At 39.8% G+C, this 24,988-nt stretch overlaps 1 protein-coding gene across 2 annotated transcripts; it reads left to right on the forward strand.

Annotated features, from left to right (window-relative positions):
- The first annotated feature begins 278 nt into the window (after positions 1-278).
- Positions 279-23,870, forward strand: TBATA (thymus, brain and testes associated). 2 transcript variants are annotated; one of them, XM_053451191.1, is made up of 11 exons: positions 303-385; positions 7,811-7,866; positions 8,250-8,327; positions 8,869-9,116; positions 9,684-9,851; positions 12,478-12,566; positions 21,127-21,288; positions 21,735-21,816; positions 22,698-22,854; positions 23,151-23,197; positions 23,623-23,870. In XM_053451191.1, the coding sequence occupies exons 4-11, from the start codon at positions 8,897-8,899 to the stop codon at positions 23,700-23,702; spliced, it is 1,005 nt and encodes a 334-aa protein (XP_053307166.1). In that variant the 5' UTR covers positions 303-385; positions 7,811-7,866; positions 8,250-8,327; positions 8,869-8,896; the 3' UTR covers positions 23,703-23,870. The 2 variants fall into 2 exon arrangements, with proteins under 2 accessions (XP_053307165.1, XP_053307166.1); XM_053451190.1 differs by lacking the exon at positions 8,250-8,327 and having other exon boundaries at positions 279-385.
- The last annotated feature ends 1,118 nt before the right edge of the window (positions 23,871-24,988 follow it).

Below are 24,988 nucleotides of genomic sequence, written 5' to 3' on the forward strand. Positions count from 1 at the left end.
GGGGCCTGGGGGGAATTTTCTCATCATGGCCCCGTTAGTTTCTAGTTATGCCCCTGAAGTACTCAAAAGAGTCACGAGAACAAACTTTTCTGTTATTAACCCTTAGCTATGAAATACAGAAATACTGCCACAGGCAAGTAAAAAGTTCTAAATACCAAGCAGCGGGTAATGGGAGGAGGAGGACATAGAACTGTCCAAAGTCACAGCACATTTCCACTGTAGGGGGTTTGTTCTAGTGTTGTCTACAAAATTGTAACCTAGCAACATGGTCTCAATAAGACAGAGGCATGAATGCAAACACAGCTTCACAGAAGGAACCACAGCTCTTGTCAGACGCCTGATCTAACAAGGAGATACCTGTACGGTCCTGTGAGCATAGTGCAAGGTGAGATAAAAGACTCTGTAAGCTGCAGTGCAGATACTATCACTGCTTTTTGTGGCAAGGTGCAATGGGCTAGATTACATGACCTGTCTAAATCCAGACTTTTGCTGAAAATGAAGACCCCATACTAAAAGCAAATTTACAAGTAATTCAAATCCAAAAACTGTTCAAATGCACCTACAGATTTAGTCAGAGTATCTAACAATCGTAGAGTATCATGTACTGATTACACATCTACAAGTCACTGTACATTTGATTAGGTCTAAGGAGAACCTACCCTAATTGATGTTAGGATGGGTTGTCGCCACAGCTGAAGCTCATTACAGTCAATGTTAATGTACAGCTAGTATTGTGCGCACTTTTATTTTTGCTAATGGTTTTTTATTTTCCCTGTATTAAAATGTTTCGGTTTTGTAATTAATAGTGTGTATCAACCCAAAAAACAGCATTAACATTTGTCAAATATTGGAATAAAGTGAAAATATGACTATATAGGAAGCTAAATAATTATAGTATCTACAGTATATTATAGCTATAGTAAACATTGATTACATAGAAATTACTGTAGGAAAAGCATTATTATTTCTTCTTAATGCTGCAGTCAGTGTGTTGGAATTTAAATGGTTACATTTTCATTGGTATATTGTGTTTTCCTTTATATATGTAGACTTTTCATACATTTCAGCTTTCTACAGTCCACAACATTTCCTGAGATGAGTCTTGTAGATTCCAGTTTTTATGTTATGGAATGTACATTTAAAATGTATACATTTAAATTGTGCTAGTGGTCCACACACCCCAATACTCTTAATAGGAGCCGTTTTCTTTTAATTTCTAGTTATAGTCTTGATCGGTTTAGACAAGGAGCTGAATCTCAGACTATGCTTTTTAAACCACTGTTAACACTAAGGTTTAGTGAGGGTACTTTACAAATTGTGAGAATGCTAATTCTTAATCCCAAAATTGGCAGAGGTCATTTGAAGGTGAAGGTGAATTTGCTGCTTGTTACTGTCCATGTGAATAGGGCCATCATCAAAAGCAAAAGTTGCAGGGATTAGCAGCTGTTTGTTTGCCGGCTATATCTACCTCTATAACTTATCTGTCCTCTTCTAGTCGATGTACTACGAAATTGCTGATATATTCCTCCTTTCAATAACCATTGTTCAATTTGCATAGATGTCTATATGCTGATAAGACAAAACACACTGTTTATTTTTAATTAATACTTTCAAATACATTTGCTTTTTGTCTTGATACCTTCTGGTCCTAGGGGCAAATTAAGTCACTCCCCCCATTGTAACACATGCAAACATTAACACACACAGACTAACATGCGCACTTTAACACACACTCTTACATACACTAATACTAACACTTGGTAGGCTAGGTGCTTCAAATATTGTAATGGCTCATAAATAGGCTTCCCAATTAAAATGACCAAATCTTACATTTAGATGCATTCAGTAATATCTGATTTCTAGAAAGTTTTTTTTTTAACTAAAGTTATTTTATGTGCTGTATTCGGGTAAATGAGAGGCATTTTGTTGACACCAAATATGGGTACTGTGCTTTTTGTGAAGGTACGTGCATGTATTTTGTGAAGATCTATATTGGCACTTGGCATTTTGTAAAGTTGAATGCAGGCACTCAGGAACGTGTGAAGCTATGTGCAGGCATTGGGCATTTTGTGAAGCTAGATGTGAGTGCTCACTACATAAAATACTAGGTCATATTCTCACATTAAACTTCACACAATGCCTTAGCTGTGTCTGTCAAAATGTTGTTCAGTGTACGTGCTATCATACAAGTCCAATAAAATCACTGAAGGTCCATCTGGTAGGAAAAGGAAAGATTTGAGTTAATGCTTTGTACTCGTCTAACACTGCCTATTAAATGGGAATGCACCTGTTTAAATACCGGATTAGAATTATGTTTTAATCCTCAAAGAGCAGTAGCTATGTAGGTTGTGACGATGCTATTCATATATCTGTTCCAAAGGTTATTAATGATGTAAGAGAAGGAAAATGTGTCAAAGAAGATTTCCTTTCTCATTTTGTTATGGTTGCCATTTTAAGTCAATCAAGTAAGGATAACACTATCACGATCCAATCCCAATAATTAGATTATATAGGGTTATAGGAATGATGAATCTGTATGTAACTTGATCATGATACCCCTGATAAGAGTTTAGGGCAGAAGCTACATATTGCACATCTAACCTGTTTCATAATTTATTTAAGGATAATCCAAAACTAAATCAACGTTTAATTAAGCGAATCTTAATATCTGATAACTGAACCAGAGAACCCTACAAAGGAAGAATGATTTGGCAAAGAGATCAACCCTTTACTATTAACATGACAGATTATGTTATGTGATATTACCATGTCACCTTCTAATTAAAAATGAACTTTAATAAGATTAAGAAAAATCTGACACTTTCAAAACAATATATAGCGAACCAAAAATATTTGAATTCATTGTGTTTGGGATTTATTGTTACACGAGAAGATTAAATGAATGCCTATGTTTGCTTCTAAATGAATGCTCTAATTACAGAGAACACTTATTAAGCAAGAATTTAAGTGTTGACATGCTGAATGGTAACTGGATGACGCTTAACGTCATTCAGAGCTACAACCACTTTGCAGCCAGGATAAGCACAGCTCAACAAAGTGCAATAATGAGTCTTTGCTTTGTAGGAAGGAGTGTCTAGCACTGAGTAAGCAATGTGAGCCCCTTTAGTTGTTATATTAAATGTCTAACAACTAATCGCATACCTCTGAAGTATAGCTGGAGCTCAACATATGGCTCTAAATCTAAATGGTTTGAAACATGGAGTGTCAGTTGGTTCAAACTCTTGACATGAGTCAAAATCTATCAGGTATATCAATAAATCTACTTCCACAGACAACCTTAGTAAACAAGAATGCTTATTAAATACTTCATGAGCATTTTAATTGCCTTTTTTACTTTTGTTTATAGACTCTCTCACCACAAATTCACACTCACAGAAAAATGTATATAGCACCATGTACAAAACATGAATTGTTTGCCTTAAAGCATGTATTGCTTAACTTGTCCTGAAAATTGCCCCAAGACACAGGGATGTATACTGGCCCTGGCTGACTAGATCTAAGGCAGCAGGCCAAGGGGAAGCCCCTCTGCAACAAAACTGGGTATGGATTCTGCTATTGCGTAGTGTGCCACTGTTTACAATGATTACAAGTGAAATCTTTAATATCCACAGCCAGAACCATTTACACTAGGACTATGCCTAGTTAGCAAAGCCTCCACAGTAAGCTTTAGTGTTGGTCGCCCTTCACATGTAGGTGTTTAGTAGGAGAGTGCTCTGGGTCAAGCCACAGACAACATAAAACTACTTCCTGTCATATGGATCTCAAAAGAACCATCTGATCACCCTTATCAGATGGTTATTTTTTATATAAAGGAAGCTATATATCAGGAAGAAGCTTCAATGTGACTGCAAAAGCAATTAAAGCATTCTTATATTTTTTTAGCACTCAAAAGGCTGACAAATGCATTAGAAACCAAGTGTAAAGGCCTTAGGAAGCTATGTAGTGTCTCATTTATAGGGATTCCATGGCAACTGGGCATGTTTACAGCACCTAAATACAATGGTATTGTTCAACAGTGGAGTTCTGAAACATCTACACACAGCAACACACATATCTATTATCTAACATAATGCACTTGGGACATTAAAATCCAAGTACGGTACTTGGGGTACTGTGGCGTGTTTCTATTTTAAAGACCTTTAATGTGAAGAAATGTACCGTAATAATTTCCTACAATTGCTTGTATCTTTTCACATTAAACAATGTATCTTGGCTGACCATCAACTTGCACTTGCGTGAATACCAGATCCATATTTCATGTTGGGAACATTTTTTTATTTAACCCTGCAGTTTAAGGTCCAATACATTTTCACTAAGTGTGCCAAGCAGGTCCAATTTAATTTTCGGAAAAAAAACACATACTTTCAATTTGTCTACAAAATATTTCTTATTACTGCAAAGCAATTCATAAATACTACTTTAAAACCATACATAATGTTTGTCTCTATATTTGTATGAAACTTTTTCTTATAATCATCAGTAAAATCACATTCAGAATCACTCTGTACTTATAATTTGGCTAATTCTTCCTTTATTATAATAGCGACATCTCATGGTTACTAGGACATCCAACATTGAACCATAAGCTGTAAAATACTCTTTCCTATAATAGCGACACCTAGCGGTCAACTAGTAAATCCGACATTGGACTACAAGCGTTAAAATATATTGTCGGATATATTCCGACATAGGACCCCAAAGGGTTAAATTATATTTCAAAAACATGTTAGTCATAAATAAGATACACATTGAAACACATAATTACTAATAATACTGTGGCCCATGAGATCATGTAAAGGGTTGTGGCCAACGAAGTGGGCACCTGTATACCATATTTGCTTGATTATAAGACAAATGCTCTGAAAAATACCCCTTGTCTTACATAAGGCCGTCTTATAATCAGATCTCAAATAGAGGTCTCACTACAAGACTAAGATCAACATTCTCTCAGTGCTGCATGGGACCGGCCAGGGGCAGAGGAGGTTGTCTACGCGCATCGCGCAGACGCTAACCAGCTGCCAGAGAGGAGGATCCCTCGCAGCGCTGCAGAGGACCTGGATCCTCCTCTCTGGCAGCCGCCGAACGTCTGCGCGATGCACACAGAAAACCTCTGCTGCTACCCGACACTTCCGCCGAGGCTTCTATGACGGCGCAATGGTATGACGTGACCTTCCGGGACTCAGTCATAGAACCCCCAGGGGTCCCGGGTAGCAGCGGACGTTGTCTATGTGCATCACGCAGACATGCCCTGGCTGCCCCCACAGCAAGTCTAGGTCGGGGAGGTATAAGGCATATCAGGGGAGCAGATTGGCAAATAGGGAGGAATAAGGCATATCAGGGGCTGCAGAGTGGCATATAGGGGGTATAAGGCATATCTGAGGTGCAACCAAACAGCTTATCAGTGCCATATTTGCAACACAAGCTTCTTAGTGCCCCCAAACGGTCTGCCTGTGCTATCTTTGTCCCCAAACAGCTTGTCAGTGCCCCAAACAGCTTGTCTGTGCCATTTTTGTCCCCAAACAGATTGGGCCATCTTTGCCACCAAACAGCTTGTCAATGCTGTTTGTGTTCCCAAACAGCTTGTAAGTGAAACAACCTGCATGTTTCATCTTTGCTAAACAGCTTGTCAGTCACCCCAAACAGCCTCAATGTTTGCCTCCACCAAACATTTACATATCCATGCTCACACACAGACACCTACACACATACACATTCATTTTCACATTCATGTTAAGACACATATGCATATATTCTCATTGTTACATACATACTCACTCTTGCATCCCCTACCGGTCTGTTAGCGGTCTGTTAGTCTGTTCTTGCTCTCTATATCCATCCTTTATTTCTCCATCAATACCTGTCAATACCTGTCCCTTAGCATGCCCCCTTCATATCCATACAATATTCAACAGTAATTTACATATGTTCATTCAATTTAACACCGGGGGCTTAACAAGAAACCACAGGGCTCCAGTGCTTGCAACTTCACGAGCAACATGTCCCACAGTGCCACTTTTGTCTCCAAACAGCGGTGAGTGCCACTGTTGCCCCCAAACAGTTTGTTTGTGCAACATTTACCCCAAACAGCCCACCTGTGCCATCTTTGTCCCCAAACATTTTATCGGTACCACAAATAGCCTACCAGTGCTATCTCTGCCCCAAACAGATTTTCTGTGTCATCTTTGTCCCCAAACAGCCTGCCTGTGCCATCTTTGCCCCCCCCAGCACTTTCACGTCCATGCTCACAAACACAAATGTCTATGCAAGTACGCATAAGCGTTTATGCTCACATACACTTACACATTCATGAAACACACTTATACATGCATATATTCTCATTTACTCTCTCTCACACCCCCTTACCTCACCTGCAGTGGTCTGCTAGTCTGTTCTTACTTTGCGTGTCTACCAGTCAGCATCGAGCCGGATATGACACCATATGGGGTGCTGACTGGCGTACGCTCAATGGGAGTACGACCACGGCCGCCAATGCAGCTGCAGGGGCAAAATCTATTTTGCTCCTATAGCGTAATTGGCAGCTGCAGCTAGAGCATTAGATGGCAGGCCTCAAGACCAGTCTCAGGGGAGGTGGCCTACTAGGATACAGGGAGATTTCCAGTCCAGCCCTGGCTTGATGCACAAATACATATTATTTTATTTTGTGCTATTTTAAATTGGTAAGATGAATAGAAGTGTTGAATTTACCATACATAGAAGCAATGCTTTGGATTGTACTTTACTGCTTCTTAGACCAGTGGGGGTACAATTGCAGTCCTCAAAGGCCGTGAACAGGCCACAGTTGTTGGTTATCCTGTCTTCATACCAGACATCTAAATAAAAAATTACTATTTGTTCTCAGGTAAGGATACATATGATTCCTGACCTGTTTTGCAGCCCTTGAGGACTGAAGTGTTGAACGCTGACATAGACTGTATGGCAATCACCTCTAGTATTTTTAACACACTTATGTCCACTCTTGTTTAGAACCTCCAACAAGGTCATAACTCATAAGTGTACTACAGTGTTTTACAGCCCTAAACATCACACTCATGCAGAATATATTTATAAACTAAATTGAGTAAATAAATATGCTTTACATAAATAGTTATTAACAGTCACTAAAAGGACCTGGTAACGCCCAAGACATGCTTTTCCTGTTTTACCTTGTGAAATGTTGGAAGGAATGAGATTGTACTTAATTACACCCTATCATGGGGATGACAGTGGTATATTTATGTTAGGTGCTGCCCTGAGCCTAACCCAGGGCAGCACCACCATGCTCCTCCATTCTTACTAATTGCCGTAAGGATATGCTATCATATCCTGATGCTTCACTTTTTAAGAAGACAAAACACCAGACTAAAAGGAAGCTATGGAGGGCTGTTGGGGAGAACCTGATAGCCCAATATTGGTTTTATATATATTATATTGGGCTATTGGGCCTGTTATGTGGCAGAAAGGTAGCCCCCCCAACCTAGGCCTAGGCCAAAATATGCCGCCTGACCTAGAAACAGTACCTGCCTTTCTCCTTTGTAGTCTGACATTCACATTTCTTGTCATTAATTGGCCATAATGCAATTATTGAAATCGGTGGGAGCACTTGCTCCTTTCCATGAGTTTATTTTCATATATATATATATATATATATATATATATATATATATATACGTGACCCACCTCTATGTTTAATAGGAGTTTTACCAAATTAATCTGGTTATACGTGTAATTATTGTAAAATGTGATAATACCAGCAGATTTAGCAATTTTAATATCTGTTTTTCTATCATAGAAGACTAAAATGGCAAATGTCACGATAGCCTCCCAACCAGTCCTACGCCAAACACAGTAAGTACAATCACTTGAATCTCTTGCTCATGTAAGTAGAAAGATGAACATCTCATTGTCCCACAATTGATACATGCCATTGACACATACTTAAAGCAGTCAATATTTTTTAGAAACAAGGCTAAATAACAAATATATAAATTTGGACTGGCCTAACACCCAATCTCATGCTCAGACTTGGTCTAGGTAAAAAAAAAAGTTTACCGCACTACTTATTACTAATATAGGCATCAACAATACCACTGTACACTAATATATTTTAAATAATGTACATTTTAAATTCAAAATAAGAGCTTGTAATACAGAGAAAAATAATCTGATCACTAATTTAGTGGTCAAATTGTGATAACTGACACAGTATAAATATAAAGCATCTTATTTAGGACCCTCTAACGTGACATTATATGACCCTGCTGAACTCCACACCACGACCAGATTGTTGGTTTTCATGACATAAAGAGGTAAGTCTGTGATTTAGAACTTACCTCTTTATTCTGGGATTGTTCTGGTCAACCAGGGATGGGTGGCAACCCTTGTTCAGAGGCCTTCTCCCCTCAATCGCAATGAGAGTGGATAGATGCTGGTGGTGTAATAAGTGGCTATATAAGCCATCTTAAGAGCAACTAGTGCTGTAAGTCTGGCTAATAATTATTAGCAAATTGGCACTGAATGTATCTGCTCCATAATGTAACCACAATTTCACATATGAAGACACATGTTCAGAGATGCAACCATTCAGATCCAAAATAGAATGCTTACATGTGTATTGCAGCGCCTCAACACAACTTTCCAGGGGTAAAGTTGTGTTAAGCCACTGCTAGAAAATATACTAATTTAACTTGTTCTTCTGTAATGGGAATGGCTTCTAATTAATTTGTACTCAGAGAAACATGGAGAGGAGAGCTCAGTGTCAGGCTCCTGTTTTTTGTTTTATTTATACTGTATACATGAAAAAGTTTAGCTTTATATTGTAATTTTTATAATATACTATTTTAATTACAGAGTTAATCATATTGCATCAAAAGACTCAATGGAGGAGCTGAAGAACCCGGTTTCAGGACTTTTTAAAAGTAATGACATTGCAACTATAACAGAGAAGCTAGAAAACCTTGCCCAGAACACACCTCTACGGTTTAGTGCAGAAGCAATGAGACCCCCAACCAAAAGCAGCTCTCGATTTGGTAACCTAAGCAATCATTCATTCTTCTCGAGACACAATCCCCATCCTCACCGAGTGACACACATTCAAGGTATGGGTCAAGGTTATTACTACTTATTACAAGGTTATTACTACTACTATCGCATAGTTTTACAACCCTGAACAAGTAGTAGTTGTGTAATTTTCATGCATGGCAGTCCTTAAAAACAAAGCGTTGTATTCTTGGAGTGAGACATGTGACACTTGAAACAGCACTATACATAAAAATAAATAAGTACATCTGCCAATAAACATTTTGCAAGACAAGTTTTGAATCTTGGCTTATACATTCTACCACAACAGTACCTGTAAGCTAGAGGTACTTAGGCTATGGAGTCTACCCTCTCTAGTGATCTTCAACACAAAACAGACTTGCTGTAATTCAGCAAAGATACATTAATTGATTCATCCTTATACTCAGTATCTTGAGCCACTGATATTATTACTAAGATCAGGAAACACACAATTATGGGACAATAAAAACCACAGTGAAGCGTACAATTGATACTTATAGCCCTCTGGTGGCGCATTTGACCAAAGCACATGTAACTATGAAGAGTAGTAAGGTCCTGCATTAGGAAACAAATGCAGACATTGCTTTTTTTTTACTTTTTTTTAGGACTTAATGGAATCCCAATTTGTATGGTGAATGATGATTGGTCAGTGACTTCTCCACTCTATCCTCATCCAATGATTAGAAGTCAATTGTCCACCAACTTGCTAGGTATACCCTGCAGCATGCCAATAGGAGATCCGCATGGAAACAAGGTCCCATTCCTTACAGCTGGTTTGTATATTAATACTTGGGTGACTGTTAGGTAAATATACTGTATGTAGATATATATATATATACTATATTGACAAACGTATTGGGACACGCCTCTTAATTACCGTATTTGCTCGATTATAAGACGAGTTTTCTTTCAAATGCTCTGAAAAATACCCCTCGTCTTATAATCGGGGTCGTCTTATAATCGGACCTCAAAGTCTGACTATGAGACGACTAAGATCCAGATCCCCCTCAGCTGCAGGGGATCTGGATCCTCCTGTCTCAACCCCCCCCCGCCCCACTTACCGGTACTTCAGAGTCCCCGGTGTGCAGCTGTCATGTAGCTGGGGCAGCGTGTAGACTCACGCTGCAGCTGGAAGGAGGCGTGGCTAGCAGCGGGGGTTGTCTGCCTGCATCGCGCAGACATTCCCCGGCTGTCAAAGATCAGAGTTCCCCGCACCGGCACCGGCGTGGGGAACTCTGATCTCTGACAGCCGGGGAATGTCTGCGCGATGCACGCAGACAACCCCCGCTGCTAGCCACGCCTCCTAGTCTACACGCTGCCCCAGCTACATGACAGGAGACTCAGAAGTACCGGTAAGTGGGGCGGGGGGGAGTGTTAAATGGGGGGCATAAGGCATTTCTGGAGGCAGGGTGCTCTGTGAAATGCCTTTTAACCACCTTAATGCCATTCTGCCTCCAGAAATGCCTTTTTAACCCTCTATACGCCACTCTGCCTCCTGAAATGCCTTAAACCTCCCTATATGCCACTCTTCCCCATAATATGCCTTTTAACCCTCTAAGTGCCAGAGTGGCATATAGGGTTAAAAGGCATATCATGGGGCACAGTGGCATTTAGAGGGTTAAAAGGCATATCATGGGGCACAGTGGCATATAGGAGGTATAAGGCATTTCTGGGGCAGATGTGCTTAACTGGGGGGCAGGTTGGAAAATAGAAGGAAATAAAACCAAAATATTTTTCTCAATCATACCTTTTATTAAAAAAATAGTTTAAATGAATTAACATTTACTGGTAAAACTTTTTTCCTATAGGGTCGTCTTATATTCAGGCTTTTTCTTTTTTTCCTAAATTAATATTAAGATTTGAGGGGGTCGTCTTATAATCAGGGTCGTCTTATAATACGGTAGTTAATTCAGGTGTTTCAATCAGACCCATTGCCACAAGTGTATAAAATAAAGCACCTAGCCACGCAGTAAGTCAGTTCGTGAAATTTCATAACTGCTAGATAGACAGTGGAAAAGTTTTCTGTGGAGTGACGAAACACAAGTCTGGGTTTGGCGGATGCCAAGAGAACGTTACCTGCCTAACTGAATTGTGCCAACTTTAAAGTTTGGTGGAGGAGGGGTAATGATATGTGGCTGTTTTTCAGGATTGGGCTAGGTCCCTTACTTCCAGTGAAGGGAAAACTTAATGCTACAGCATACCAAAACATGCTATGTCTTGGAGTTTTAACATAGAAAAGAGTGTCCAAACGGGTGCCATACTTGAGGACATGTGTATTTATTTCTGAGATTGGATTCCTTTAGTATGATAACATTTAACCCCTTTTTATGTACGCCCACCCTGTATTACCATATTTTCTCAATTATAAGACAACCCTTATTATAAGACAATTACCCAAAGTTTGAACGTTAATAAAAGAGAAAAAGAAAAAGCCTGAATATAAGAGCATGGACGAAACAGTGAATGAGAGTATGAGAGAGTGAATGAGAGTGTGAATGAAAGTTGGAGTGCATGAGAGAGTGTAAGAGAGCATGAGAGAATGAGTGAGTGTGAGTGGCAAACCCCTAGGCTTAGTCGGCTGTGCGAAAGTGAGACAGATCTGAGGTCGACCTCAATTAGTAGACAATGTTGTTTCCTTCTGATGCTTTTTTCTGGAAAAAAAAAAAACACCCTTGTTTTATAATTGAGCAAATACGGTAGTTGTGTACCTACATGTTTGTATAACCACATATATTTCATGGGTTTTGTGGTTGAAGTTTTTCAGAAAAGTTGTTTATGGTGAAACAACGAGGGAATATTACATTTCGGAGTGAGGGTTGTATTCTTAATACTACTATTAATTCTATCATGCTATATAATGCATGTATTACCTTAAACTAGGTAGATATGAATTGCGTAATTAAAAAGGAAATGTAAACTTTAAGATGATTCCAAGGTTGTACCGGTAGCAAAAATACTAAAATCGGCCTGGCCTCTCACAAGCAAAAAAAAATAAATGTTAAAGGGTTAAAGTTAGTCTTCCAAAAATAGCATTTCGATTGCTGTTTAATTGTAATTTAAAGATAGTTCTTTTCTTTTGTGTAACATCAGAAAATAAAGTTGCAAAAAGCTAGTCCTAAAAGGACTCAAAAGGAAAAAAATGCAGGAGACCACATAGAACATTATACGGTAGATTTTAGAGTAGTTTTATTAACAAAAGTCAATGAACCCTTTATGGAAAACATTTAGAATCTAGGATTATTGAATATCTTGATCTATTACTTGTATTAAGTATATGTAAATCACAAAGAAAAAAAAAGGGTAAACCAGGAAATTTCAACTAATTAATCTCTGAATGTCTGAAAGAAAAACGTTTTTTTTTGCACACTCCACTCATTAAGTTATGTTTCTTTTGCACAGCAAGTTCCATATCTGAAGCCTGGAGGGAAGAGTTGAGAGAGCTTGCAGCCAAAGTATCTACTTCTGACAAGCAGGCAGACAAGAAGGAGGTACTTACTGAACTTGTGGTACATAAATGCATTGGATGGCAGGCAAGGGGCTTTATTGCCTCCTGGGCTGCGCTGATGTAAAGATTTTGGAAATTTCTTTGTATGTGTTGAACATTTTACTTAATTGCTTGGCTGGATTTGCATCCCAATAGATCGCTACATTTATATAGTTTCAACAACGGATTTGTGAAATAGCTGCAGTTTTTTATTGTTCAGTAATAACTTTTGTGTGGAAAGGGAGCAAGAGAGTGTAAACTCTTATGATGCAACAGATCTAAACTGCATATGTGATACATGCGTACTCATAAAGTACTGCACAGGGATGGGATTGTACGTAATGACACCAACAACGGCCTCTATTCAACAACCCATTTAGTTGTTTGTCCTCTTACTGAAAAAAGCAAACAAGAAAACATAAAAGCAACTAAATAGTAGTCAGCGATTCAATTCCCATGAGTGTAACCTTGTGTTCATGTTTAGTGCATGTCAATTTGTAACTCCAAAGCAAAGCCAGGGAGCCAGTTGAGAGCCAAGTAGTTGAACACTTTCAATAAAGCTAAGTTAGTCATTAAAATGTGTCCAGATCCCATTGAAATGAACTGAAATGAAACCTGTGAGAAGCTCTCCAACTCTCCCGCTCTACTTCTCTCCAACTCTCGCAGGTCTCCCTCTATCCCAGCTCTCCCCCTGACAGTGCTTCATCCCAAAGCTGTTGATCTCCTTTGATCTCCCTCCTCCTTACCTTGCATGGAACCCTGTCTTCTTGCAGCTTGCACTGTCAGTTGTAGCAGCTGCACCCATACTGATGGGCATCTTAGTTACTATGATGGCATGGAGCAGGACAGTTGTAGGGCCCTCATGAGTGCAGGGCCCGTTTCGACAATACAAAGGATGGCCCTAGTTCGAGTGTCTTTTTATAAACAATTAAAGGGTAAAGTCCCATGAAAACTAAAAAGGACAGAAATATAGTTTAGCATTGATTAAATCTTGGCTTAAGTGTATTTTGCTCCAATAAACTTATTTTGTCTGCAGTCCTAGAGGCTGCCATTATTGTCAGTAGGGACATTTCTGCTCAAAAACCACACTGAGCTGATTTGTTATGGCACTGCTAATGAAGTTTGGCTTGTACAATTAAATAATTTCCTCCATAAACATTCATAAACCACAATGTCAGGCTGGGTGATTAAGACTGAGCAATTCCTTTTGTGATGGAACCCTCCATCACAAAAGGATAATAGTAATATGATAAGACTTAGGGTGTTTGTCGATAGATTGGGTTATAACACAGTAACACAGTATGCCGCTGTCAGAAAATATTATATCATGCAAAAATAGAACTGTTTAAAAAAAGAAAACAGCACAAAACACTTTTATCTGCCACTAGTAATATTTTTTTGAGGGGGGAGTTAGTCTTAAAGGTTTTGACAGGTCATTGAATAAAGACCATGTCTTAATTAAACCCTGTCCTTCTGGTATGCCTAGGTATATTATAAACAATTTGAATTCAGTCACAATTTTAATATGTAATAGAGCAAATCTAATCTTAAGAGTGATATCTACATCCAATCTGGGACCAATGATATTACACCTGAATCTAAGTAGAAAATCTTTTTATATGTCCAGGACTAAGCTATATTAATACTATACTATAATTACTGAGTTTAGGTGGTTTCAGCCACACCCATTGCTAACAGGTCTAAAGAAGCAAGCACATGCCATCTCCAGAGACAAACATTGGCAAAATAATGGGCTGTGCCTAGGAGTTCAGTGACTTCAAACTTGGCACTGTCATAGGATGCCACCTTTGGCAAGTCAGCCCAGGAAATTTCTGCCCTGCTGGATCCGCCCCAGTCCACTGTAAGTGCTATTATTGTGAAGTAGAAACATCTGGGAGTAACAAGAGCCCAGTTACGAAGCGGTAGACTATGCACACTCACAAAGTGGGGCTGCTGAGTGGCGAAATGCATAGCGTGTAAAACTCACCTGTCGTCTATAGCATCACCTACTATAGAGTTCCAAATTTCCTCTGGAAGCAACATCAGTACACTCACTGGCCGAGCAGCTGACAGACAAATCTGGGTTTAGTGTATGCCAGGAGAACACTACCGAGAATAATGCAACACTACAGGGAATAAATAGTGCCTACTTTAAAGTTTGGTAAAGGAGGTCTGGTGCTGTTTTTCAGGGTTTAGACTGGCCACTTAGATCCATTAAAAGGTAATGTTAATTACGGTACAAGTTGTGCTTAAGAATCCTAATATTCTTCCATACAAGGCCCAATATCCTTTATCAGTGGCCCAACTAGATGCAATATCTATTCAAGTAGCTGCACTCCTAGAATCCAATACAATAATACCTACTACTTCTCTTTGCAATACTCCGCTGTATCCAGTCAAAAAGAAGCAGATAAAAGGCCAACCTCCAGTGTACAGGATGGTACAAGATTTACGCGCTGTCAACGAAGCCACGGTTCTGGATACCCCTATTGTGCCAAATCCACATACTTTTCTATCCAGTATTCCACCTACGGCATCCTGGTTCACTGTAATTGATCTTGCTAATGCCTTTTTCTCCATTCCATTACACCCTTCGTGTCAATATCTTTTTGCATTCACACATGCTGGTCGGCAATACACCTGGACGGTGATGCCACAAGGAGCTCAAAACAGCCCGTCCAGTTTCAGCAAAGCTATGTCTTCTGTGCTTTTTTCATGGCAAGACGCTCACCCGGAAGTTGAGCTCCTGCAATACGTGGATGACCTACTTCTTTGTGCTCCAGACCCATCCACGTGTCAAGAAACTACCCTGGACCTACTCTATTTTCTAGCTACAGCTGGCTGTAAGGTCTCCAAATCGAAACTACAGTTATGCCTTCAAAAAATGATTTTTCTGGGACACTGTATTACCAAAGGCCGTAAACACCTTACAATGGCACGAAAAAAGGCCATCCTGGAGTTGGCTCCGCCAGAAACTCCACATCAGCTACAGACCTTTCTGGGTCTCATTTCATACTGTCGTCCCTGGATTCCCGACGCTTCTGTGCTAATGCAACCACTCTATGACTGTATACCTCGAGAACTACCAGCAATTTTTTATTTAACACCAGAAGCACTGGACTCATTCGACGCTCTACAACAAATGATTGCCTCATCTCCAGCTTTAGGAATTCCGAACTATTCTCTGCCGTTCCGTCTCTATATTATGGAACGGCAAGACCATGCCACAGATGTTCTCACTCAGATGCACGGTGGTCGACATCGTCCCCTCGGATTCTACTCCAAACGATTGGACCCAGTTGCTCGCGCGACACCTTCCTGTGTAAGGGCTATTCACGCTGCCAGCTGTCTTCTGGACGTCACTTCAGATATTGTCCTCGGACATCCCTTGACAATTCTAGCTCCACATGACATCTCAGCTATTTTACAACAGACTCAACCCAGACATCTCACTGCTCAGCGTCATCTTCGTCTCCAAGGGAGTCTGTTGTTGCCCGACAATGTTACTATTCAACGATGCAATATTCTCAATCCGGCTGCCCTCCTTCCACTTCCAAGGAGGGAGTATACTGATATTCCGTCTACGGATTTTATTGATCTAGCCACAGAAAAAGATCTTCAGGAACAGCTATTGTGGCATACTATCGATTTTCCAGATGTACCACCCGAGAACGATCCACATAATTATCTAACTATGATGCAAACGGAAGTCGGTTCGCCTCCGAATATACAGGATACCCCACTCTCAAACCCAGAATGGACCCTATTTATGGACGGCTCCAGATATGCCGATGACAAGAGTCATTTCCATACAGGAATGGCGGTTACGACTGACACGACTGTACTCTGTGCAAAAGCTCTACGACCAGATCAGTCGGCTCAGGAGGCTGAACTAGCTGCCCTCACCGAGACCTGCATTATAGCTAAAAATTCTACCGCGAATATCTATACGGATTCCAGGTACGCCTTTAAAGTTATACATGATTTTGAAATCATCTGGAAGGCAAAAGATTATATCACCGCAGCAGGAACTCCAATCAAAAACAGGAAGGCAGTTGAAGCTTTGATAACTGCGGCCCTACTCCCGAAACAAGTTGCAATGATCAAAGTCAAGGCACACTCACGGGCTAACACTATGGAAACAAAAAAAAATACCTTAGCAGATAGTACAGCCAAGCAAACAGCTCTCAATGAAGACTCAGTAGTCCCTTTAATGACGGTGACCAAGAAAACACCAATAGAATTAGACTGGAATATTTTAATTCAATTACAACAACAAGCTTCAACCAAAGAACAAAATCAATGGATACAAGAAGGAGCATCCGAGAATGAACGGGGAGCCTGGGCCAGAGGCCAATATCTTTATTTACCCCGGACTTTATATCCTTTAATCACATCACTAGCTCATGGACCGACGCATCAGTCTAAAACCATTATAAAGGAAATTATCGACAAAATCTGGATCGCACCAGGAATCACCCCAATGCTAGCACGAACCACCGAATCATGTTTAATCTGTGCTCAGTGCAATACCGGAAGGACAGAACCTACACCATCCAAATATTTACCGAATGCTCAATACCCTTTCCAACGGATTCAAATTGACCATATTCAAATGCCGATGTGTCAGACATTTCAATATGTACTGGTAGTGGTAAATGTATTTTCCGGATGGCCAAAAGCCTATCCAGTACAAAACCAAACCGCACCCACTACCGCAAAGAAGCTTATTCAAGAACTCATTTGCCGGTTCGGTATCCCAGAAGTCATAAAAAATGATCAAAGACCTGCATTTACGGCAAACGTCACTCAAAAAGTGTGGAAAATCATAGATTCACATCTTGCTTTCCATACTCCCTACAGACCACAGAATAGCGGGAAAATAGAAAAATTAAATGGCATAATCAAATCAAAGATATTGAAAATGACACAAGAAACTGGTCTAAATTGGGTACAGTGCCTACCCATCGTACTTTTTGCTATCAGACATACGCCAAAGGCGTCACACAAACTGACCCCACACGAAATACTTTTTGGAAGTAGCCCTAGGTTAGGACAATACTTCCCACAACAGTTGCAAATGAATTATAAAACAATGGCAAAATATGTTATTACTTTGACTACTCAATTATCTAATATATATACCCAAGTTTTCTCTTCTATTCCAAATCCCAATATCCTCGAAGGTACTCACTCTCTATTGCCTGGAGAGTAGGTGGTCGTGAAGAAACACGTCCGATCTACTTTGGAACCGAAATTCGAGGGCCCTTTTCAAGTGCTACTAACGACTCCTACCTCAATAAAAGTTAAAGAAAAACCCACGTAAATACACGCATCGCATTGCAAGAAAGTCAAAGGATACGATCCTCCAATCAATGACTCCTAAAATACATATCCTTTGCAAAAGAATGGGCATCCCACTATTATTATCATTCATTTTCCAACATACATGGGGAAAACCAGCCCAAGCTATCAGTCACCAGAGAGATCGGGTAGCCATTACAAGAGATGCAAAACAAGCAGATCCTCCCATTTTTTGGTACAACTCCAGTAGCACAACAATAGCCACATACTCATTCCAATTTTGTCACATTATAGATTGTGTTTCTAAACGCTACACCAATATATATACCGGGATAATGACACAAGAAAAAGATACCACCGACAATTTTGACCCCGGATATTGTGATGTTCAAATAGGAAAATGTGTTAGGTACATATGCTATGTTGGAGGGCAATGGGGGGACGACTGCAAATATTGGGGCTCTGTTATAACTAATTCAGGAACCAAATAGGGATATAAGCCCCCTGAAGCCCTAGCCCTCAAAAATCAATATGGTAAATCATTGCTCTCACGAATGACTCTCATATCCACCGGAACTGGTGATAACCAACGATACACCCTTACTATAGAGAATCCCCGGCCAACTGATGCTCGAAAATATATTTTCGGGATTTACAAATATGGTTTCATGAGCGGCAAGACCCCCTTCTATCTTAAAGATATGTACAATAATTTAGAATAGGAAGAGCCACAAGGTAAACCATCAAACCAACCAGTTTCGAAACCACCGGAAATTCCATATACTGTTCTGCGCGCCATTCAAAGTATGATAGCTATAGCGAATCCCACTTATAATGATACTTTAGCCATAGAAACTGGATATAATGATATTAATCTATGGCTCGAGTGGATGCAATATTCTGCTATTAAGCACAATAAGTCCAATTGCTATGTGTGTGGTAAAGCCCGTCCACATCTGGGTACAATACCCCTACAGTTGCCCTATCAGTCACTACTATGTCTGTTGAATCTTTATACCAATACCAGTAACAAATTCACCGAATATGAAAAATAGAAAAGAGAATATCCTCTACTAATCGAGACTCCCAAACTCAACGGAGGAATTACTATATATTCTGGCACTTATATTTGTATTTCAAACACCAAAGGAACAGGCAAATTTCTTGGTAAATTCTCTAATGGTAATTGTGCTGAATACAGCAATTTGACCGGTCCCCCCACACAGAATCAAGTATATTCTCTGGAAGACATCTATTGGCTATGTAGAGATATGAAATTGCACACCAGATTAAAAGGTAGTTGGACTGGTGAATGCGCACTAGCCAAAGTTATAATGCCGTTATTTATAATATCGGAAGAGCCAGAAGCTGTTGAGGCCCAGTCTACCCTGTTCCGTAAGAAACGCAGTGTCTCAAAAGCCCCCGAAGGAAGTTTCGACCCCCATGTGTATATAAATGCAATAGGAGTTCCTAGGGGGGTCCCAGATAAGTATAAAACCCGAAATCAAGTAGCCGCTGGTTTCGAATCCATTTTTCCCATTGTTACAATAAATAAAAATGTTGACTAGATTAACTATATCTATTATAATCAGCAGAGATTTGTCAACTATACCCGAGATGCACTCCAAGAACTTTCGGATCAATTGGAGGCTGCAACCCAGATAACTTTTCAGAATCGTATGGCATTAGATATGATTCTGGCAGAAAGAGGCGGGGTCTGTCGAATAATTAGAGAAACTTGTTATACTTTCATCCCAGATAATACAGGCCCCGACGGAAAAGTGACCATGGCTATTAAAAAGTTAAATTCTCTAGGAGACGAATTAAAGCGCAACTCCGGAATCGATCATCCATGGGCCGAATGGTTTGGCTGGCTCAAAGGATGGAAACAAGCTCTGGTCCAGCTGGGAATAATTTTACTGATTATTGTGATTATTGTTGCTTTTATGCTATTCTGTGTAGTCCCTTGTCTTCAACGCCTATGCGATAAAATGTTTGCAGTAGGCGAGACTATCCCGTTAATGCTTATGTACGATGACACGATGCCAAGCTTTACATCTTCTTATAAAACACCATCTAGTTCGATAGTTCCCCCTGACAGTAATCCCCGCCCCGTGTAGGGACATATAGATCCGAGGGACATGTCCAAGACCTGAAACCGGGATTTTATCCAATAGGGATAATTTGTCGCCACTGCAGGTGAAGAGGATGCGGGATCATGTCCGGTAGGATCTGTCAGGATTAGGGACAGTCGGCCATCGTATATTCAAGGGGGGACTGTTATGGAACCATTATATATATCAGCAAAAAACGCTTATTGCTTTAATGAATATAAGCTGGCCTCGACCAATAAAGGGTTACACCTCACGCAGATACGTGAGAGACGCAAGTAGCAGTGTATTCAGTTATCTATATTTTACTAACCGCAAGCGCCATTCTGGCTATATCTTGTTGCAGGAAAGTATCTAATATTTGTTTCTAACGGTTTTCTGCCTTTCTGCCTATTTCCGCATAGTTTCAGGATTAACCAATTAATAAGCTTTACGTAACCTGACGTCCCTTTTTGACGTCCCTATATAATCTATAATATAAACAAAATAAAGCAGAGTGATTTTGGACCTGACCCAGAGTGTGTCGTGTGTCTTATTTTTCTCTCCGTGCACGTACATTTATATTCACATAATTTGGAGCAGTTCAACAATTAAAGAAAGGCTTTATTGGAAAGCATCCAAAACACTACCACATACAAAGACATTTTAGATGATTGTATGTTTCCTAACTTTGTGGCACCAGTTGGGGAAGGTCCTTTCCTATTCCAGCATGACTGTGGTATGACAAATCTGGTGTGGAAGAACTTGAGTGGCCTGCACAGAGCCGTGACCTTGACCTCAATGAAAACCTTTGAGATGAACTGGAACACCTGACCTAACAAATGCTCATTTGGCAGAATGGGCACAAATTCCAAAATGCGCACTCCAAAACTTGTTGAAAGTCTTCCTGTAAGAGTGGAGGCTTTCATAGCTGCATAGGTGGGGGATGGACAACTTCATATTAATGCCTATGGTATTGGAATGGGATGTCTAACACATACCTTTGGTCATATAGTGTAGGTTTCTAAGTGATCAGGGGAGAGGAGCCATACTAGTAATCACCCTCAATACTATGATATGCACATAATCTAAAACACATTACTCGTCTATACGTTGTAGACATAGGCTACGAGACCCAAGTTCCTTAACTTTTCCCTATTGTTCTATTAGGCAGAAGAACCCAGAAGAACCACACAATACTCAGCAGAAACAGGGCGCATTATTCCATCTTCATCAAGGGCAATGACTCGCCAAGCATCCCGCAAAGCGCATCGTAACAGTAATGGCAAAGGAAAAAGTACTGCTGCAGTCTTCCAAGATCAGGAACTACTGGTAAGAAGTGTAAGAAGGTTTGTAGGGGTATCACGAATTATATAACTATTATAGTCAAACATACGGCTCTGGTATCATGTAGAATGTAGCATAAAGACTGTATATGGGCTGGAATAAAACACTGGGTTAGATTCCCTCTTTAGGAAACATACATGTCACGTGGTACTTATAGGGGATTTTTCATTAAGGTGTTTAAATCAGTGGTGCACAAATCCAGTACTCAGGAGCCACAAACAGGCTCCTTTTTCTATTTGAAGCTGAAAAACAATCAATAAACTACTTTGTCCCAGCACTGCATGGATTCTGCGTGATATACACCAGATATAATGGGCAGACCTGAGTCTTTGTTCTTTGAATTTGCTACCTTCAAACTGCATGTTTAAATATTATTAAATGGGTCACAATGACCTGGTATGGTGACATGTGTACTTTGCTGCTGCCAACAGATCTTGGAACTTCTGTGTCAGATTCTACAAACTGATTCTCTTTCCACGATTCAACAGTGGCTGCTATCAGCTGGACAAAGAGGTGAGGAAAACTGGGCAAATAAGAGTGACCATACTTAAACTCACAATATTCCTGAACATAAATTCTCAGCAGCATCTGTACATAAATCATTATTCTGGCCCTGCACAGTAGTTGTGACAGGAAGACCTGTACCACGGCTGGGTACACCCGACAAATTGTGCTTCCTTCCCAGAGACACCAGTGATTAACCCCTTCAGTGCCATACAAGACTAGCACTGTAAAGAGGAAGAGGGACACCGCTGTACTGTAGCTGTGACGGAACTGTAGCTAGCCATAGCACGCTGGTACTGTCCTGAAAAAGGACAGTGGGCTATTATAGAAATCCATCCCAAACATCAGACCATCAGACAGAACCAATGTTGAGGTGATAATAGAACAATCTATTGCAGAAACACACTTCCGCCCAGATGAAGAGTTCCAGGTCTCTTGGAAGTTCTTCCCTAGTCATGAGAAAGGTGGATTCCCGGGCTTCCCTGTGGAGCACCCACTTTACGTTGTTGGATAGCTCAGGACCTTTTCTGTGCACAGTACTAAAAGCAACATAATCCTGTCAAAACGTCATTTGACGGGTACAGGATAACTTAAACATAAATCCACAGAGGGGAAATTATGTTTGCTATCCACACAATGACAATAGGGTTTTGTAGGAGATAGTGGATCAGTCACATGGCAAGCCTAGTCCCAGCAGTCCCTGGGCCCTTCCAGCAGTCAGGAATGTCTGCTCATCAACGCAACAATGCACTACACAAACCCATTTTGTTTTACTCTAGCTAGTCTTGCAGCAATATTACAAACCTGCACAAAAACACTTTTGGAAAAAAAAAAACCCTTACTAACTTGGTATCACTGAATGAATATCACAATTCCTTTTGGCATCTTAGAGAAGGACCTTGTGATGGCCATGATCCAGACGGCAACTGCCAACATGCAGTTCAACTCACATACAGTTGGGAGATCCATGGATGATAGGCTTCACTCTCAAGCTGCACTTGGACTGCTTTCAAGAGATGAGTACCTCCAGAGGAAAAATCTGAACAGGTTCTTATACCGTGTTTTGTGCTGTAAATGTCTTAAAGAAAACATGGGTTTATATTAATTCCAACACTAAATTTTATGTGTCCCGTATATGTGTCTAGTGACCAACTACTCCCTTTCAGTGTTTAAATTGATGGAATGGTATCCTCAGCCTGTTTTTAAGTTAAAAATGCATCCAGACCCACTGCTGCTTGGTGTATATATAAATCTATATGAATCTTTTTTTATGAAGCATTATAAATGCATGTCCTTTATTGAATTAAGTATTGATAAACTTTACTTTGCTTTATGGATTCCAGTTGCAACAAACATAGACAAGAGCCTATCGCTGAGGAAGATAAACCAGGTAACCAAAGTTGTTAAAATCTGAAGAAATCCATAAATCATTACTGGTTCATTGCGTGACTGCATTGTGAAATTGCTTATCTGGCTTGTGTTAGCTTTTTTATCCACCTGATTTCTTAGAGTTACTAAGAAAGCACATTCATAATTTCATATGCATTTTAAAATGGTCCTTGAGCAGGTGCAAAGGGTGAGTTTTAGTTACTAACATTCCTGTTACTGAACTGGCACCAATGAAAGGCCCTTTGTTTTTTTTATATATTATATACGTACACAAATCATTATATACATAATTTATAAGATCAATTTGCTCTGTTTTTGTGCTAATTTATCATTGTAACAATCAAATACATTACCTCACTGCAATTCTGTAAGTTCTTTATGCATATGTGGTTTGTAGACTCATGGTTACTTTCTGGTATCTTACAGAACATATTGGCTCAGCTCAAGTTCTTCAGATTCATTCATCAGAAGATGAAAATGAGAACAAGCCTGGTTCAGCCAAATAATACAATTCTGGATAACATGTGGTCTCCTTGAAATATCTACTGTTATAAAATGTACGACAAGTGCTTATACTAGATTTTATGTCTCGTGCAAAAGCATACACATATGGTAATCTGATATTGTTTGTTATCAGACAACAGAAATACTCTGAAATAAAATGACATATTATAAGTCTGCATTATTCTCCATATTTGATTTAGTGTCATGTGACATTTGGATGGTAGAAGTGAGTGAATCAATATATATGCCCCAGTGCAAACTAAATCAGGTACCAAGCATTTTTCATTAAACATATATATAGTACACAGCACCTTAGATTCAGAGGTATTAGTATGCAAATAGTATTAATAATAGAAGTCAAACATTTACCACATTCTTGGTAAAAGGCTTGGAATTATTATTATTTATTATTTTTATTGGGAATGTCATTCTCTGTTTTCTCCTGAATAGTACTGGGTTGTCCCATAGCTTAAAGGAGCACTTCATCCATCATATGCACTCTAATAAGAGGTCCTTTTAAACATTACATGGTGTTCTCCTTTTAAATGCACTCAATACACATCTTGTTGCATGCCATATAAGTACTGCCAGTGCACATGATTTCAATGGGATTGTTATTCCTGCCACTAATTAGCTGGTAAGAATCCTGGGGTGAAATGCTGCAACTCCAGCTCCAGCTTTTTTTAGGGTATTTTATTTAACTTTCAAAAATGCATATGAGATCTAAATGTAGTCCCTGGCACACTGGAGTGTCCCTACAGCAAGGCGGACGCTAGGGTTTCTAGCATTACAAGTGAGCCATGTCTTCTGCACCCCTCCTGCCTGCACTTGCTTTCATAGGGAAAAACGTGGTACAGCTCACTACAGCATATATATATATATATATATATATATATATACACATATATACATACAGTATATCTTTAAGCTTTCAATGCATGTTCAACATCCCATGGCATCATTCCCACTCCACCTATCACGCTATTATGACTCTAATACTGAGAAGCACATACTCCAAGCATCCCAAATATAGGGTAAATTAGGTGGGAATTCTCTGGGGATGAATTACACGTCACCATCTGGGGGTCTGATGGATGAATCTGGATTTGGCGGATGTGAGAAGCACAGTACCTTTTGGAATTCATAGTACCTTCAGTTTGGTAGAGGAAGGATAATGGTCTGGAGCTGCTTTACAGGGTTTGGGCCCCTTAGTTCCAGCAAAGTGTGATGTTAATGCAACAAAGACATTGTCAAGGGCACACTTTGTACCCTGGCTGGGTATGCCCGT

Source organism: Spea bombifrons, chromosome 11 (genome assembly GCF_027358695.1).
Source record: "Spea bombifrons isolate aSpeBom1 chromosome 11, aSpeBom1.2.pri, whole genome shotgun sequence".
Lineage (NCBI taxonomy): Eukaryota > Metazoa > Chordata > Amphibia > Anura > Pelobatidae > Spea > Spea bombifrons.